The 15,608-nt window shown below is 47.0% G+C and overlaps 1 protein-coding gene across 2 annotated transcripts in view; it reads right to left on the bottom strand.

Annotated features, from left to right (window-relative positions):
• COL11A2 (collagen type XI alpha 2 chain) overlaps positions 1–15,608 on the bottom strand; it is a 154,186-nt gene that overhangs the window by 90,380 nt on the left and 48,198 nt on the right. For both annotated transcript variants that reach the window (XM_069746316.1, XM_069746315.1), the window contains exons 2-4: positions 7,798–7,965; positions 7,504–7,714; positions 7,203–7,365 (exon numbers count right to left, since the gene is read on the bottom strand). In XM_069746316.1, coding sequence (XP_069602417.1) covers positions 7,203–7,365; positions 7,504–7,714; positions 7,798–7,965 — 542 coding nt within the window. The remainder of the gene's footprint in view (positions 1–7,202; positions 7,366–7,503; positions 7,715–7,797; positions 7,966–15,608) is intronic.

The following is a 15,608-nucleotide window of genomic DNA, read 5'->3' as shown; positions in this document are numbered from 1 at the left end:
TGACGTCAGACGCCGGCGACGTGTGCGCTGCGGCCGACATCAGCCGCCAGCCTCCAATTGGCTGGCGGCTGTTGTTGTTAACTATTGATGTGCGGGCGCGCGCCCGCACATCAATAGGAAACCGCCGCAGCGCTGCAAGGGGCCCGGTGAGCAGATGAGAAGGGGCCCGATGCGGCCCCCTCTCTCCGCCCACCGGGTCCGGGGGGCACATAAACGCCGGCGGCGGCGGCCGGCACGGGCCGGCATTCACAAATGATTATCAGAGGGTTAATCTGCGGTAGCCCAGGGCCCCCCCAGACCACTGGGCCCTGGGCTACCGCCCATATTGACCCTCTGATAATCCGCCCCTGGAAGTAAGTGACGGAAGTGTGCGGGAGCAGGAGGCGGACATAGTGCGGTGACCAGGGGCGTCTGACTTGCCGGCCCCGGGCCCCCTGTCTGCGAGCCAGATACGGCCATCAAAAGAGCCATATATGGCTCGCGAGCCATAGGTTCCCGACCCCTGGTCTACACTATCTCCCCTTGTGCAGTGATTACCTCCCCCAGTCACAGGTTACTGTCTACACTATCTCCTCCTGTACAGTGATCACTTTCCCCAGTCACAGGTTACTGTCTACACTATCTCCTCCTATACATTGATTACCTCTCCCTGTCACAGATTACTGTATAAACTATCTCCTCCTGTACAGTGATTACTTTCCCCAGTCACAGGTTACTGTCTACACTATCTCCTCCTGTACAGTGATCACCTCCCTCAGTCACAGGTTACTGTCTACAATATCTTTTCCTATTCAGTGATTACCTCCCCCAGTCACAGGTTACTGTCTACACTATGTTATCTTGCACAGTGATCATCTTACCCAGTCACAGGTTACTGTCTGCACTATCTTCTCCTGTACAGTGATTACCTACCCCCGTTCACAGGTAACTGACAACACTATCTCCTCCTGAACAGTGATCACCTTCCCCAGTCAAAGGTTACTGACTACACTATCTCCCCCTGTACAGTGATCACCTTCCCCAGTCAAAGGTTACTGTCTACACTATCTCCCCTTGTACAGTGATTACCTCCCACAGTCACAGGTTACTGTCTACACTATCTCCTCCTGTACAGTGATCACTTTCCCCAGTCACAGGTTACTGTCTACACTATCTCCTCCTATACAGTGATTACCTCTCCGTGTCACAGATTACTGTATAAACCATCTCCTCCTGTACAGTGATCAACTTCCCCAGTCACAGGTTACTGTCTACACTATCTTCCCCTGTACAGTGATTACCTCCCCCAGTCACAGGTTACTGTCTACACTATCTCCTGCTATACAGTGATTACCTCCCCCAGTCACAGGTTACTGTCTACACTATCTCCTCCTATACAGTGATTACCTCCCCCAGTCACAGATTACTGTATACACTATCTCCTCCTGTACAGTGATTACCTCCCCCAGTCACATGTTACTTTCTACACTATCTCCTCCTGTACAGTGATCACCTCCCCCAGTCACAGGTTACTGTCTACACTATCTCCTCCTGTACAGTGATCACCTCCCCCAGTCACAGGTTACTGTCTACACTATCTCCTCCAGTACAGTGATTACCTCTCCCAGTCACAAGTCACTACTCCACCCTTCCCGCCATTCTTCTCCCAGCCCAATGGACCTCTCTCCATTAAGGCGCAGCCCATGCCAAGCATAAAGCCTGTAGCCAATGTGGAAGATGACCCAGTGGTTCAAAAACCTGAAATCCTTCCTTTCTACACCAATTTATGAGCAACTTATTTACCTCCCTAATATCCAGCTGCATTTCTGGCACTACACGTGGTACAGCTAATATTTCAGAGAATGCTATGTCCTTGCCTCAAGATTATGGATTTAATGTCTGAAATAATCTTTGTGGATCTTCCAGCTACCCCAAACTTTGCTATTGATGCTGATGTGCACCATAACGACTGGGTCCTCACCAGCCCCTCCTAATATTCTATCAACCTTATCCGCGATATTTCAACCTCAAGCGCCAGGAAGACAACACACTATTCAACGATCCTGGTGTTTGTGACATATTGCCATATCTTACATAGTTAGTACACGGAGTTCAATTGAGGGAAAGGAATGGATAAAGGGGACGATATTTAGGTGCATCCATTAATCCAATTAGTACCGTTTTTTTTGTGGACTATAACACGCAACAGATCATAAGATACACCCAATATTTTGGGGAGGAAAATAGGAAAAAATATTTTTAAATAAAATGGTTGTGCGTCTTATAGTCTGATTTTACTGCAGCTTACCGGAGGGGCGACTGCGGTGGAGCAGAGTCACAGGACGCAGGGTCGCTGCTGCAGGAGGCCATCGGTGGCAGGGATTGGGCAATTCTGCGGGCCCTGTGCTGGGAGCAGGGGGTGTCCCGGCGATGCGAGGCTGCGGGCCTGGGCTTTCATAAAATGTCGGCAGTGAGCAGAGTCCCCTTTCAATTGATTTCCCTGCAGTGGGCCTCGGAAAAATGGGCCCCGGAGGGAGAACATGCACATATTGAGACCTTGGGAAACGTGAGCTTGACTCCCAAGATCTAAATCTGCACATGCGTCGCCTCCGGGGACCATTTTCTCGAAGCCCACTGCAGGGAAATCAATGGAAAGGGGACTGAATCTTATAATCCAAAAAATCCGGTAAGTTGAATAACAGCAGACCCAGCACTGAACCTTGTGAGTCACTATTTATTACCGGACACCAGTCTGATTTGCCATCATTCACCACAACTCTCCGGGTGTGGTTGCTCTTTGTGCCAGTTTTTGATCTACTTATAAACCTTACTTTCTAAGCCTATAGACCTTAAAAGGCTTGTCAAGAGGAAATAAGTGAGCACCTTTCCATAGGATTGGTGATAACTTCTTAATCGCTGGAGGTCCGACTGCTAGGATCCGCAATGATTGACAGAAGGGAGAATTTTACCCCCTGCTAGAATGGCGTGCTAGTGCACATACTTGATCACCACAACATTTATTCTCTATGGAGCTGCTAAACGCTGCTGAGCTTATTGGACCCCGATATAGCGGTTTATCTGCCTGTATACAGTCATGTCCAAAAGTATTGACACCCCTGCAATTCTGTCAGATAATACTTAGTTTCTTCCTGAAAATGATTGCAAACACAAATTATTTGGTATTATTATCTTCATTTAATTTGTCTTAAACGAAAAAACATAAAAAGAATGAAGCAGAAAGCAAAACATTGATCATTTCACACAAACTCCAAAAATGGGCCAGACAAAAGTATTGGCACCCTCAGCCTAATACTTGGTTGCACAACCTTTAGCCAAAATAACTGCGACCAACCGCTTCCGGTAACCATCAATGAGTTTCTTACAATGCTCTGCTGGAATTTTAGACCATTCTTCTTTGGCAAACTGCTCCAGGTCCCTGATATTTATAGGGTGCCTTCCACAAACTACCATTTTTTTATATCTCTCCACAGGTGTTCTATGGGATTCAGGTCTGGACTCATTGCTGGCCACCTTAAAAGTCTCCAGTGCTTTCTCTTAAACCATTTTCTAGTGCTTTTTGAAGTATGTTTTGGGTAATTGTTCTGCTGGAAGACCCATGACCTCTGAGGGAGACCCAGCTTTCTCACACTGGGCCCTACATTATGCTACAAAATTTGTTGGTAGTCTTCAGACTTCATAATGCCATGCACACGGTCAAGCAGTCCAGTGCCAGAGGCAGCGAAGCAACCCCAAAACATCAGGGAACCTCCGCCATGTTTGACTGTAGGAACCGTGTTCTTATCATTGAATGCCTCTTTTTTTCTCCTGTAAACTCTATGTTGATGCCTTTGCCCAAAAAGCTCTACTTTTGTCTCATCTGACCAGAGAACATTCTTCCAAAACGTTTTAGGCTTTTTCAGGTTAGTTTTGGCAAACTCCAGCCTGGCTTTTTTATGTCTCGGGGTAAGAAGTTGGGTCTTCCTGGGTCTCCTACCATACAGTGCCTTTTCATTCAGACGCCGACGGATAGTACGGGTTGACACTGTTGTACCCTCGGACTGCAGGGCAGCTTGAACTTGTTTGGATGTTAGTCGAGGTTCTTTATCCAACATCCGCACAATCTTGTGTTGAAATCTCTTGTCAAGTTTTCTTTTCCATCCACATCTACGGAGGTTAGCCACAGTGCCATGGGCTTTACACTTCTTGATGACACTGCGCACGGTAGACACAGGAACATTCAGGTCTTTGGAGATGGACTTGTAGCCTTGAGATTGCTCATGCTTCCTCACAATTTGCTTTCTCAAGTCCTCAGACAGTTCTTTGGTCTTCTTTCTTTTCTCAATGCTCAATGTGGTACACACAAGGACACAGGACAGAGGTTGAGTCAACTTTAATCCATGTCAACTGGCTGCAAGTGTGGTTTAGTTATTGCCAACACCTGTTAGGTGCCACAGGTAAGTTACAGGTGCTGTTAATTACACAAATTAGAGAAGCATCACATGATTTTTCGAACAGTGCCAATACTTTTGTCCACCCCCTTTTTTATGTTTGGTGTAGAATTATATCCAATTTGACTTTAGGACAATTCTTTTTGTATTTTTTAATTTAAGACAAATTAAATGAAGATAATAATAACAAAGAATTTGTGTTTGTAATCATTTTCAGGATTATCTGACAGAATTGCAGGGGTGTCAATACTTTTGGCCATGACTGTAGCTACATGAGCCTTCCTCATTTAGTGAGAACAGAACAGCCCCCGTACTGACGCCCCCTATCTACTAAATTAGTAAACTTGTTGGGATACGCCAGATCAGGTCGAGCCTCCCTGACACTCTTACCTCTACCCCGCTTTCTGTTATCCAGCTAGCTGCCTCGTTGTCCTGCACTTCCATGCTACCATCCTCCCCACATCTACACTAATCATGGATGGCATTGCCCTTCCTCACTATATATTCACTTACATTTCCTGGTAAATCACCGCATGCAGTGGAGAACGCTATGGCCTTTTAGCTGTGTGACAACAGTGTGTTTTCTGGGCTATTAGGTGCCTTTTAGCTCTTCTAAATATCAGGTCTCGGAGTCTGGAAAGTTTTTTCCCCACATTCTGGTGCCAGTTGGACAGGACATTGGCCGCCCCTGAGGCATTTCCAGTGGAGTCAGTGAGAGGCGCCAGGTCTGGACACAGAAAAGTACAGTAGATACTCTGAGGGTCACCTGGCCGAGCTTCTGAGAAAGCGGACCTCTTACAGCCAGCCGGGGTGGGAGATGTGGAGTTTTTGTTACTGTAGGCGGTGTGCGCCAGCATCGTGCACGGAAATAGTGGATAAAATGTCAAGTACAAGTTCAATCCCCAGCATGGGAGGACATACGTCTACAAAGGACAGTAGAGTTTTCCTTCTGTCACAGTGTCCTCCATAAGGAGACGTATTAACACAGCGGCTGAAAGTCACTGCAAAATGAGTGCTGCTGTGAAGGAGCGAAGCACTAACCCAGCGCTGTGGCCCCTTCATTCATAAGAGCACTGGTGTCCCAGGAGTTGGACTCCCACCGATAAGAAAAAGATGATGTATCCTAATGTTACACATTTATTCTTATTAGGCAAAACTCCAATAAAAACTGAATACCGATGACACCGAATACCGAACTGAATTGCTGATGACACTCAGATCTACCTCTCAGGCCCAGATGTCACCTCTCTGCTCTCCAGAATCCCAGAGTTTCTATCGGCCATATCCTCCTTCTTCTCCTCTCGCTTCCTCAAGCTCAATGTGGACAAATCTGAACTCATTATCTTTCCTCCATCACGCATATCTTCCCTACCTGATCTATCTATCAAAATAAATGAAATCACACTTTCCCCTGTCCCCAAAATCCGCTGCCTCGGAGTAACCCTTGACTCTGCCCTGTCCTTCAAACCGCACATCCAAGCTCTCGCCACCTCCTGTCGCCTCCAGCTCAAAAATATTTCCAGAATCCGTCCTTTCCTCAACCCACACTCTACCAAAATGCTCGTGCATGCCCTAATCATCTCCCGCCTCGACTACTGCAACATACTCCTCTGTGGCCTACCTTCTAACACTCTCGCACCCCTCCAGTCCATCCTTAACTCTGCTGCCCGACTAATTAATCTCTCTCCTCGCTACACTCTTGCTTCACCTCTTTGCAAATCCCTTCACTGGCTCCCAATTTCCAAGCGCATCCAGTTTAAACTACTAACACTGACCTACAAAGCCATCCATAACCTGTCTCCTCCGTATATTTCCACACTAATCTCTCAATATCTTCCCTCACGTAACCTCCGGTCCTCCCAAGACCTCCTCCTTTCCTCCACGCTTATTCGCTCCTCACTCAATCGCCTCCAAGACTTCTCCCGAATATCACCCATCCTCGGGAATTCAGTGTCCCAATACATCTGGTTATCCACTACTTTTGGATCCTTCAAAAGAAACCTGAAAACCCATCTCTTCAAGGAAGCTTACAGCCTGTAAAGACCACACGGCCACCTCAACACCATTGGAGCTACTGCAACCCTCGACCTACTGTCTCCTTCCCCATAATCCTGTAGAATGTAAGCCCGCAAGGGCAGGGTCCTCGCCCCTCTGTACCAGTCTGTCATTGTTAGTTTTGTTCACTGTAAGTGATATTTTTATTTTGATGTAACCCCTTCTCATGTACAGCACCATGGAATTAATGGTGCTATATAAATAAATAATAATAATAATACATGATGCAAGAAATGTGGCATAGCATTCATTAAAGGGCTTGTCTGATCATCAGGAATGGGTAAAATTCCTAAGTGTTTGTAAGAACAAGCAAATTTGCAATTTACTTGTTATTAAAAATTCTCCTGATTCTCAAGAACGGAGGGATTTACATTTCATTGCTCTATGGTCATTGCCTAGGTTACCAGCCACTACAGCAGTCTATCAGAGGTGGCCGGTCTTCTAATCAAGGAGCATAGTGCTTACATGCTTGTTCCCCTAGATCTTATAAGTCTGCTCTAAAACTGCACAGATTTCTAGATCCAACCACCTTCAGCGCCTCTGTGCTTCTCCGATGTTACGGAGGCAAAGTCGCTGGTCTGAACTGTCAATCAATCTGGAGCACATCGCTCCCCAGCAATCAGTACGTTTGGACTAAGGGAAGTGGTGAACTTCTGTAGACAAGATTAGAAAACCCTTTTAAGAGATGAATTGTGTACATCTCCCCCACTTCCCTCTCACCTCAAATGACTCCTCATCCAGAATCCGGGTTCCAAACACAGTGATCCCTTTGGTGTCCACAACGGGCTTGTTCCCTCGGGGCAGTGGCTTAGTAATCTTCTTCTTACAGTCCAGTATTAAGGTTACGGATTTCTTCTGTACACTGAGAGCTATCCGGTGCCATCTGGATCAGGAGAAGAGAATCGTGAACAAGAGGAGAAGAAATGGAAGGAAGACAGACGTGGAGAGAAGCGAGGCTGAAGACATGGAGAAGGAAGAAGACATCAATTGGAGCAATGGTACCAAAGATATATTTACTGACTTTCCATCGGCCAGATTGACCCCGCTAAAGATTGGGTAGTCTTCAGGGGCTGGTTTTCCACTCTGATCTTCATAGAGAAAGACAGGAGAGCGTCCTAACTCCACCCCGAGCTGCTGAACTCCTTGCTCATTGTAGATGGACAGGAGGAATGCCTGCAAGCCACTCTTAGCTCGTACCAGCGCCATGACTGAAAAGTCCTCTGGGAATTTACCTGTAGAGAGACAAAGTGTTAGCATTGCAGTCAATGCCTTTACTCCCCACTCGTGTGTGCGTGGACCGTGTGACTGTACCTACCTGGGAAGAGCTGCCGCGTGGGGGCGCTGATCTGAGCTTGCTTGGATATCTTGTAGGCCACATCTCCACCAGTGCTTGAACGTCGTGCTGGGCAGAAGCCAGGGATCCGCTTTACACCCTCAGGTTGTGTCTGAAATTGGAGGCCCTTTAGTACATCCACGGGGTCAGCTATGAGAAGAGGTCAAAGGGGAGGTTAAGATATAGGGGCAGCATTGGGGCAAGGATTTTACTAACAATATGGACATTTTATCAACAATTATGAGTTAGAATGAATATAAGGGATTGGGTAATAATGATAACTATATGCAATAATGGGCCAGGTATTGTCTATGGATTATGACACAGCATTAGGCCCCTTCACACGTCTGTGTTTCCAGCACATGTGACTTCCGTTTTCAGACATAGTAGAGACATGTACAAATGAACACCCATTATGATCTATGGGGCTTAGCACATGTCTGTGTTTTCACATGAACAATGTGTCCATGTGACCAACATGTAGACATGTGTGTTTTTTCCAGCAGCACGGATAACAATATGTACAGCACATTATATAAGTGTGACATCTCTGTGTACCACCCATGTGACACGTACCGGAATAGAATGCAGATAGACAGACAGCTATGAGGTAGATAGATAAATAGATGTCCGTGAGATATATAATTAGCGCCTTGTGCATGCTGGTTACTATACATGGATTAACCTAATAAATTAATTAATTAAAAAATGACTTGGGGTCCTCCTCAGTTTTAATAACCAGCAAAGTTAAAGCAGACAGCTGGGGGCTTATATTACCAGGCTAGGAAGATCCATGGTTATTGGGCACTTCCCACTCACTTTAGATGCGCCAATTCTGGTGCTTTGCCCGGCTCTTCCTGATTGCACTGGTGCAGTGGCAATTAGGGTAATGGTAGTTGGGGTTGAAGTGAAATTTCTAAAAACACAGCTGCCATCAACTTCTGGGGTTTGTAATGAAGAGGGGTCTATCAGACACCCTCGTTACTAACTAAGTCATAAAATAACCATGGACCTTCCCAGCCTGATAATATCAGCTCACAGCTGTCTGCTTTACCTTTGCTGGTTATCAAAAATGAGCGGGAACTCACATCATTTTTTAAAATTTACTTATTAGGTTAAACCATGTACAGTAAACTACACACACAGTGCACTAATTATATATCTCACGGATATCTATCTATCTCTATCTTTGCACATCTTAAACATCTAAAAATCTGTAATTTCTATTCTGCATTCTATTCCGGTACATACAAGCAGCACACGGATGACGCACACGTACGTGCAAAACTAAAAACTCCAGTACTATTTTTTTTCCAGTGCCGTTAAAATCAGGACATGTGAAGGAAGCCTTAGAGTTGGTGCAATTCGATCCATTGGCTAAAATACTGGTCTGTGGCTACTGGCCAGAAGCTGGAGAACCGCCTGATAGCATTTTGTGGCTCTTCTTTTGATGCACTGGCCACGACATCACAAGTCACATCGTAAGGCCTCGGTCACACGTTCAGTATTTGGTCAGTATTTTACATAAGTAATTGTAAGGCAAAACCAGGAGTGGAATAACCAGACAAAAAGTATAATAGAAACACGTCACCACTTCTGTATTTATAGCCAAACCCAGGAGTGGGTGATAAATACAGATGTAAAATACTGACCAAATACTGAACGTTTGACCGCAGCCTAACGATGTCACTGCACCAGGTGGCTGATCAAATGAAGAGCCGCAATGCTGCAAGGTAGAGGCAGATCTCAGGGCTTCCATCCGGCAGCCATATTACAGACGTGGCCTATGGACTGGGATGTGCGAATCGATTCGCCCCAACTACACAGCAACCATTAGCCATAATTCACATATGATGGGAAACATCTGTGATGATTCTTTTGCAGATTTTCTAGCAGACTTAACCATTTGCCGTGCAAAAGGGTGGAATGATATAATAATTTCAGGAGATAATGACAGTCCTGGTCCTGCTGAGTATGTAGCTGACAGTCCTGATCTTGCTGAGTACAGAGCTGACAGTCCTGGTCCTGCCGAGTACAGAGCTGTAACCAACACCTAATAATATCCCAAATAAACAGCCATGAAGGAAAAACATGAAAACACCGAAAAAACTATCTTCACACAACGGCCATGAAGTTAAAAAGTAACTTTTATTAATCACAGTATTAAATTTTAAAATAGATAATGGCGGGTGAACACCTAAGGCACAGGACAGAAGGTGGGCAACCCAGAGCAAAAACTCTATATATGACAATAGCAGCACTATAAGTACAGTGTAAACCGGAAAGTGCCAATGTGCAATTAGTCATGTACAAACATGCAAACCAAATGGCAAGAAATAAAGTGAAAATACAGCAGTAGAAGTAAATATGTATAATTACCGAATGGAGCGCTCCTGGGGACCCACCACACCCGACGCGCGTTTCGCACTGATGCGCAGGTGTGGTGGGTCCCCAGGAGCGCTCCATTCGGTAATTATACATATTTACTTCTACTGCTGTATTTTCACTTTATTTCTTGCCATTTGGTTTGCATGTTTGTACATGACTAATTGCACATTGGCACTTTCCGGTTTACACTGTACTTATAGTGCTGCTATTGTCATATATGGAGTTTTTGCTCTGGGTTGCCCACCTTCTGTCCTGTGCCTTAGGTGTTCACCCGCCATTATCTATTTTTAATTTAATACTGTGATTAATAAAAGTTACTTTTTAACTTCATGGCCGTTGTGTGAAGGTAGTTTTTTTGGTGTTTTGAGTACAGAGCTGACAGTCCTGGTCCTGCTGAGTATGGAGCTGACAGTCCTGGTCTTGCTGAGTACAGAGCTGACAGTCCTGGTCCTGCTGAGTACAGAGCTAACAGTCCTGGTCCTGCTGAGTACAGAGCTAACAGTCCTGGTCCTGCTGAGTACAGAGCTGACAGTCCCGGTCCTGCTGAGTACAGAGATGACAGTCCCGGTCCTGCTGAGTACAGAGCTGACAGTCCTGGTCCTGCTGAGTATGGAGCTGACAGTCCTGGTCTTGCTGAGTACAGAGCTGACAGTCCTGGTCCTGCTGAGTACAGAGCTGACAGTCCTGGTCCTGCTGAGTACAGAGCTGACAGTCCTGGTCCTGCTGAGTACAGAGCTAACAGTCCTGGTCCTGCTGAGTACAGAGCTGACAGTCCCGGTCCTGCTGAGTACAGAGATGACAGTCCCGCTCCTGCTGAGTACAGAGCTGACAGTCCCGGTCCTGCTGAGTACAGAGCTGACAGTCCTGGTCCTGCTGAGTACAGAGCTGACAGTCCTGGTCCTGCTGAGTACAGAGCTGACAGTCCTGGTCCTGCTGAGTATGGAGCTGACAGTATTGGTCCTGCTGAGTACGGAGCTGACAGTCTTGGTCCTGCTGAGTACGGAGCTGACAGTCCTGGTCCTGCTGAGTACAGAGCTGACAGTCCTGGTCCTGCTGAGTACAGAGCTGACAGTCCTGGTCCTGCTGAGTACAGAGCTGACAGTCCTGGTCCTGCTGAGTACAGAGCTGACAGTCCTGGTCCTGCTGAGTACAGAGCTGACAGTCCTGGTCCTGCTGAGTACAGAGCTAACAGTCCTGGTCCTGCTGAGTACAGAGCTAACAGTCCTGGTCCTGCTGAGTACAGAGCTAACAGTCCTGGTCCTGCTGAGTACAGAGCTGACAGTCCCGGTCCTGCTGAGTACAGAGATGACAGTCCCGCTCCTGCTGAGTACAGAGCTGACAGTCCCGGTCCTGCTGAGTACAGAGCTGACAGTCCTGGTCCTGCTGAGTACAGAGCTGACAGTCCTGGTCCTGCTGAGTACAGAGCTGACAGTCCTGGTCCTGCTGAGTACAGAGCTGACAGTCCTGGTCCTGCTGAGTATGGAGCTGACAGTATTGGTCCTGCTGAGTACGGAGCTGACAGTCTTGGTCCTGCTGAGTACGGAGCTGACAGTCCTGGTCCTGCTGAGTACAGAGCTGACAGTCCTGGTCCTGCTGAGTACAGAGCTGACAGTCCTGGTCCTGCTGAGTACAGAGCTGACAGTCCTGGTCCTGCTGAGTACAGAGCTGACAGTCCTGGTCCTGCTGAGTACAGAGCTGACAGTCCTGGTCCTGCTGAGTACAGAGCTAACAGTCCTGGTCCTGCTGAGTACAGAGCTAACAGTCCTGGTCCTGCTGAGTACAGAGCTGACAGTCCCGGTCCTGCTGAGTACAGAGATGACAGTCCCGGTCCTGCTGAGTACAGAGCTGACAGTCCTGGTCCTGCTGAGTATGGAGCTGACAGTCCTGGTCTTGCTGAGTACAGAGCTGACAGTCCTGGTCCTGCTGAGTACAGAGCTGACAGTCCTGGTCCTGCTGAGTACAGAGCTGACAGTCCTGGTCCTGCTGAGTACAGAGCTAACAGTCCTGGTCCTGCTGAGTACAGAGCTGACAGTCCCGGTCCTGCTGAGTACAGAGATGACAGTCCCGCTCCTGCTGAGTACAGAGCTGACAGTCCCGGTCCTGCTGAGTACAGAGCTGACAGTCCTGGTCCTGCTGAGTACAGAGCTGACAGTCCTGGTCCTGCTGAGTACAGAGCTGACAGTCCTGGTCCTGCTGAGTATGGAGCTGACAGTATTGGTCCTGCTGAGTACGGAGCTGACAGTCTTGGTCCTGCTGAGTACGGAGCTGACAGTCCTGGTCCTGCTGAGTACAGAGCTGACAGTCCTGGTCCTGCTGAGTACAGAGCTGACAGTCCTGGTCCTGCTGAGTACAGAGCTGACAGTCCTGGTCCTGCTGAGTACAGAGCTGACAGTCCTGGTCCTGCTGAGTACAGAGCTGACAGTCCTGGTCCTGCTGAGTACAGAGCTGACAGTCCTGGTCCTGCAGAGTACAGAGCTGACAGTCCTGGTCCTGCAGAGTACAGAGCTGACAGTCCTGGTCCTGCAGAGTACAGAGCTGACAGTCCTGGTCCTGCTGAGTACAGAGCTGACAGTCCTGGTCCTGCTGAGTATGGAGCTGACAGTCCTGGTCCTCCTGAGTACAGAGCTGACAGTCCCGCTCCTGCTGAGTACAGAGCTGACAGTCCTGGTCCTGCAGAGTACAGAGCTGACAGTCCTGGTCCTGCAGAGTACAGAGCTGACAGTCCTGGTCCTGCAGAGTACAGAGCTGACAGTCCTGGTCCTGCTGAGTACAGAGCTGACAGTCCTGGTCCTGCTGAGTATGGAGCTGACAGTCCTGGTCCTCCTGAGTACAGAGCTGACAGTCCTGGTCCTGCTGAGTATGGAGCTGACAGTCCTGGTCCTCCTGAGTACAGAGCTGACAGTCCTGGTCCTGCTGAGTACAGAGCTGACAGTCCTGGTCCTCCTGAGTACAGAGCTGACAGTCCTGGTCCTGCTGAGTATGGAGCTGACAGTCCTGGTCCTCCTGAGTACAGAGCTGACAGTCCTGGTCCTGCAGAGTACAGAGCTGACAGTCCTGGTCCTCCTGAGTACAGAGCTGACAGTCCTGGTCCTGCTGAGTATGGAGCTGACAGTCCTGGTCCTCCTGAGTACAGAGCTGACAGTCCTAGTATAGTGTATTATCATCTACGATTAAAGATGAGTTCACATAGGACGTAAGTAAAATCCGTATCGGACGATTGTAAAGGAGAAGTGAATGGGATTAGAAAAAAAACTCTCTAAATCAGCAGCAGATTTTTCGCTATTACATGTGGACGTCTTCTAATGTCTCTGGATTGGTTTAGTCAAGGACCATCTAAATGATGCTGAAGACAAAATTCAAAAATTTCTCACACGTGGAAAACTGAACACTACGGACTGTCAAGGCTGAATATGAAGTCAGGACAAACGACAATGAAAGCGCCTTGTGAAAGACAGCAGTGAATGATGTGATAGGATTTGTGGAGCATCTAGATATTTATAGTATATAGCGCTAAAACTTTACATTTAAACAAATACTTATAAATTATTACCACTAATACTGCAAACCTGCTTCACACACAGATGTGGTGAAAAGAACCAAGAGGAATAACTGCAGGACACGTAATTCAGCACCTCCATTATGTGCTAAAATAGAGGGAAAGTAATCACGCCTCAATATATACGCTGCCTCAAGCACAAATTCAGAGGTTCGCAGACTCGCAGGTGTCTGGAAGCCGTGCGGCTGAGAGAATGGAAATTGGCGAATGTAAATATTTCACGGTGAAAATGCCAACAGCGTCTGTTACATCCATTCAGGCCTCCATGCAGCCTCCCCTGAATTTCAGTAAATTCATCCTCCACATACCCAGGAAAGCCCGGCACACCCCGATTATATATATTGTATATAATACCTCTGCAGCACAAAACTAAATAAAGAACGTATACGGGCCTTACAGACATATTACAAAACCATAATAAATCATTCAGACTTTAACGATTAATGTCTACAGTCAGTAATTCTGTATGAAGAAATTAGCTGCATTCACTCTGTAAAATAATGATTATTAGGTCGGTGTCACACGTGCAACTGCAATGCGAGAAACTCACGGGAGTCTCTCACCGGCCTTAGAGAAATAATATCCTGAGCAAGTTCTTCATGCTTCAAAAACACTCATGTACTAATCAATTTTTTTTTTTTTTTTTACAAACGGGAAAACGTGTCTTATTTTTATAGACTGTTCAAGAATTTCAGGACTACTAGCAACTCTGCTCCCCAACCAGAGAAATTCCTGCACTATTGGTGAAGTAACATTGTTATGTAATGAGGAGACTGATCTGTCACCTGTATACTGAACACTCAGAGGAGACTGATCTGTCACCTGTATACTGAACACTCAGAGGAGACTGATCTGTCACCTGTATACTGAACACTCAGAGGAGACTGATCTGTCACCTGTATACTGTACACTCAAAGGAGAGTGATCTGTCACCTGTGTACTGTACACTCAGAGGAGACTGATCTGTCACCTGTATACTGTACACTCAGAGGAGACTGATCTGTCACCTGTATACTGTACACTCAGAGGAGACTGATCTGTCACCTGTATACTGTACACTCAGAGGAGACTGATCTGTCACCTGTATACTGAACACTCAGAGGAGACTGATCTGTCACCTGTATACTGAACACTCAGAGGAGACTGATCTGTCACCTGTATACTGTACACTCAGAGGAGACTGATCTGTCACCTGTAAACTGTACACTCAGAGGAGACTGATCTGTCACCTGTATACTGTACACTCAGAGGAGACTGATCTGTCACCTGTATACTGTACACTCAGAGGAGACTGATCTGTCACCTGTATACTGTACACTCAGAGGAGACTGATCTGTCACCTGTGTACTGTACACTCAGAGGAGACTGATCTGTCACCTGTAAACTGTACACTCAGAGGAGACTGATCTGTCACCTATATACTGTACACTCAGAGGAGACTGCTCTGTCACCTGTATACTGTACACTCAGAGGAGACTGATCTGTCACCTGTATACTGTACACTCAGAGGAGACTGATCTGTCACCTGTATACTGTACACTCAGAGGAGACTGATCTGTCACCTGTAAACTGTACACTCAGAGGAGACTGATCTGTCACCTATATACTGTACACTCAGAGGAGACTGATCTGTCACCTGTATACTGTACACTCAGAGGAGACTGATCTGTCCCTGTATACTGTACACTCAGAGGAGACTGATCTGTCACCTGTATACTGTACACTCAGAGGAGACTGATCTGTCACCTGTATACTGTACACTCAGAGGAGACTGCTCTGTCCCTGTATACTGTACACTCAGAGGAGACTGATCTGTCACCTGTGTACTGTACACTCAGAGGAGACTGAT

This window comes from Ranitomeya imitator, chromosome 2 (genome assembly GCF_032444005.1).
Source record: "Ranitomeya imitator isolate aRanImi1 chromosome 2, aRanImi1.pri, whole genome shotgun sequence".
NCBI classification, from domain to species: domain Eukaryota; kingdom Metazoa; phylum Chordata; class Amphibia; order Anura; family Dendrobatidae; genus Ranitomeya; species Ranitomeya imitator.
This window is presented reverse-complemented; position numbering and strand designations above follow the sequence as displayed.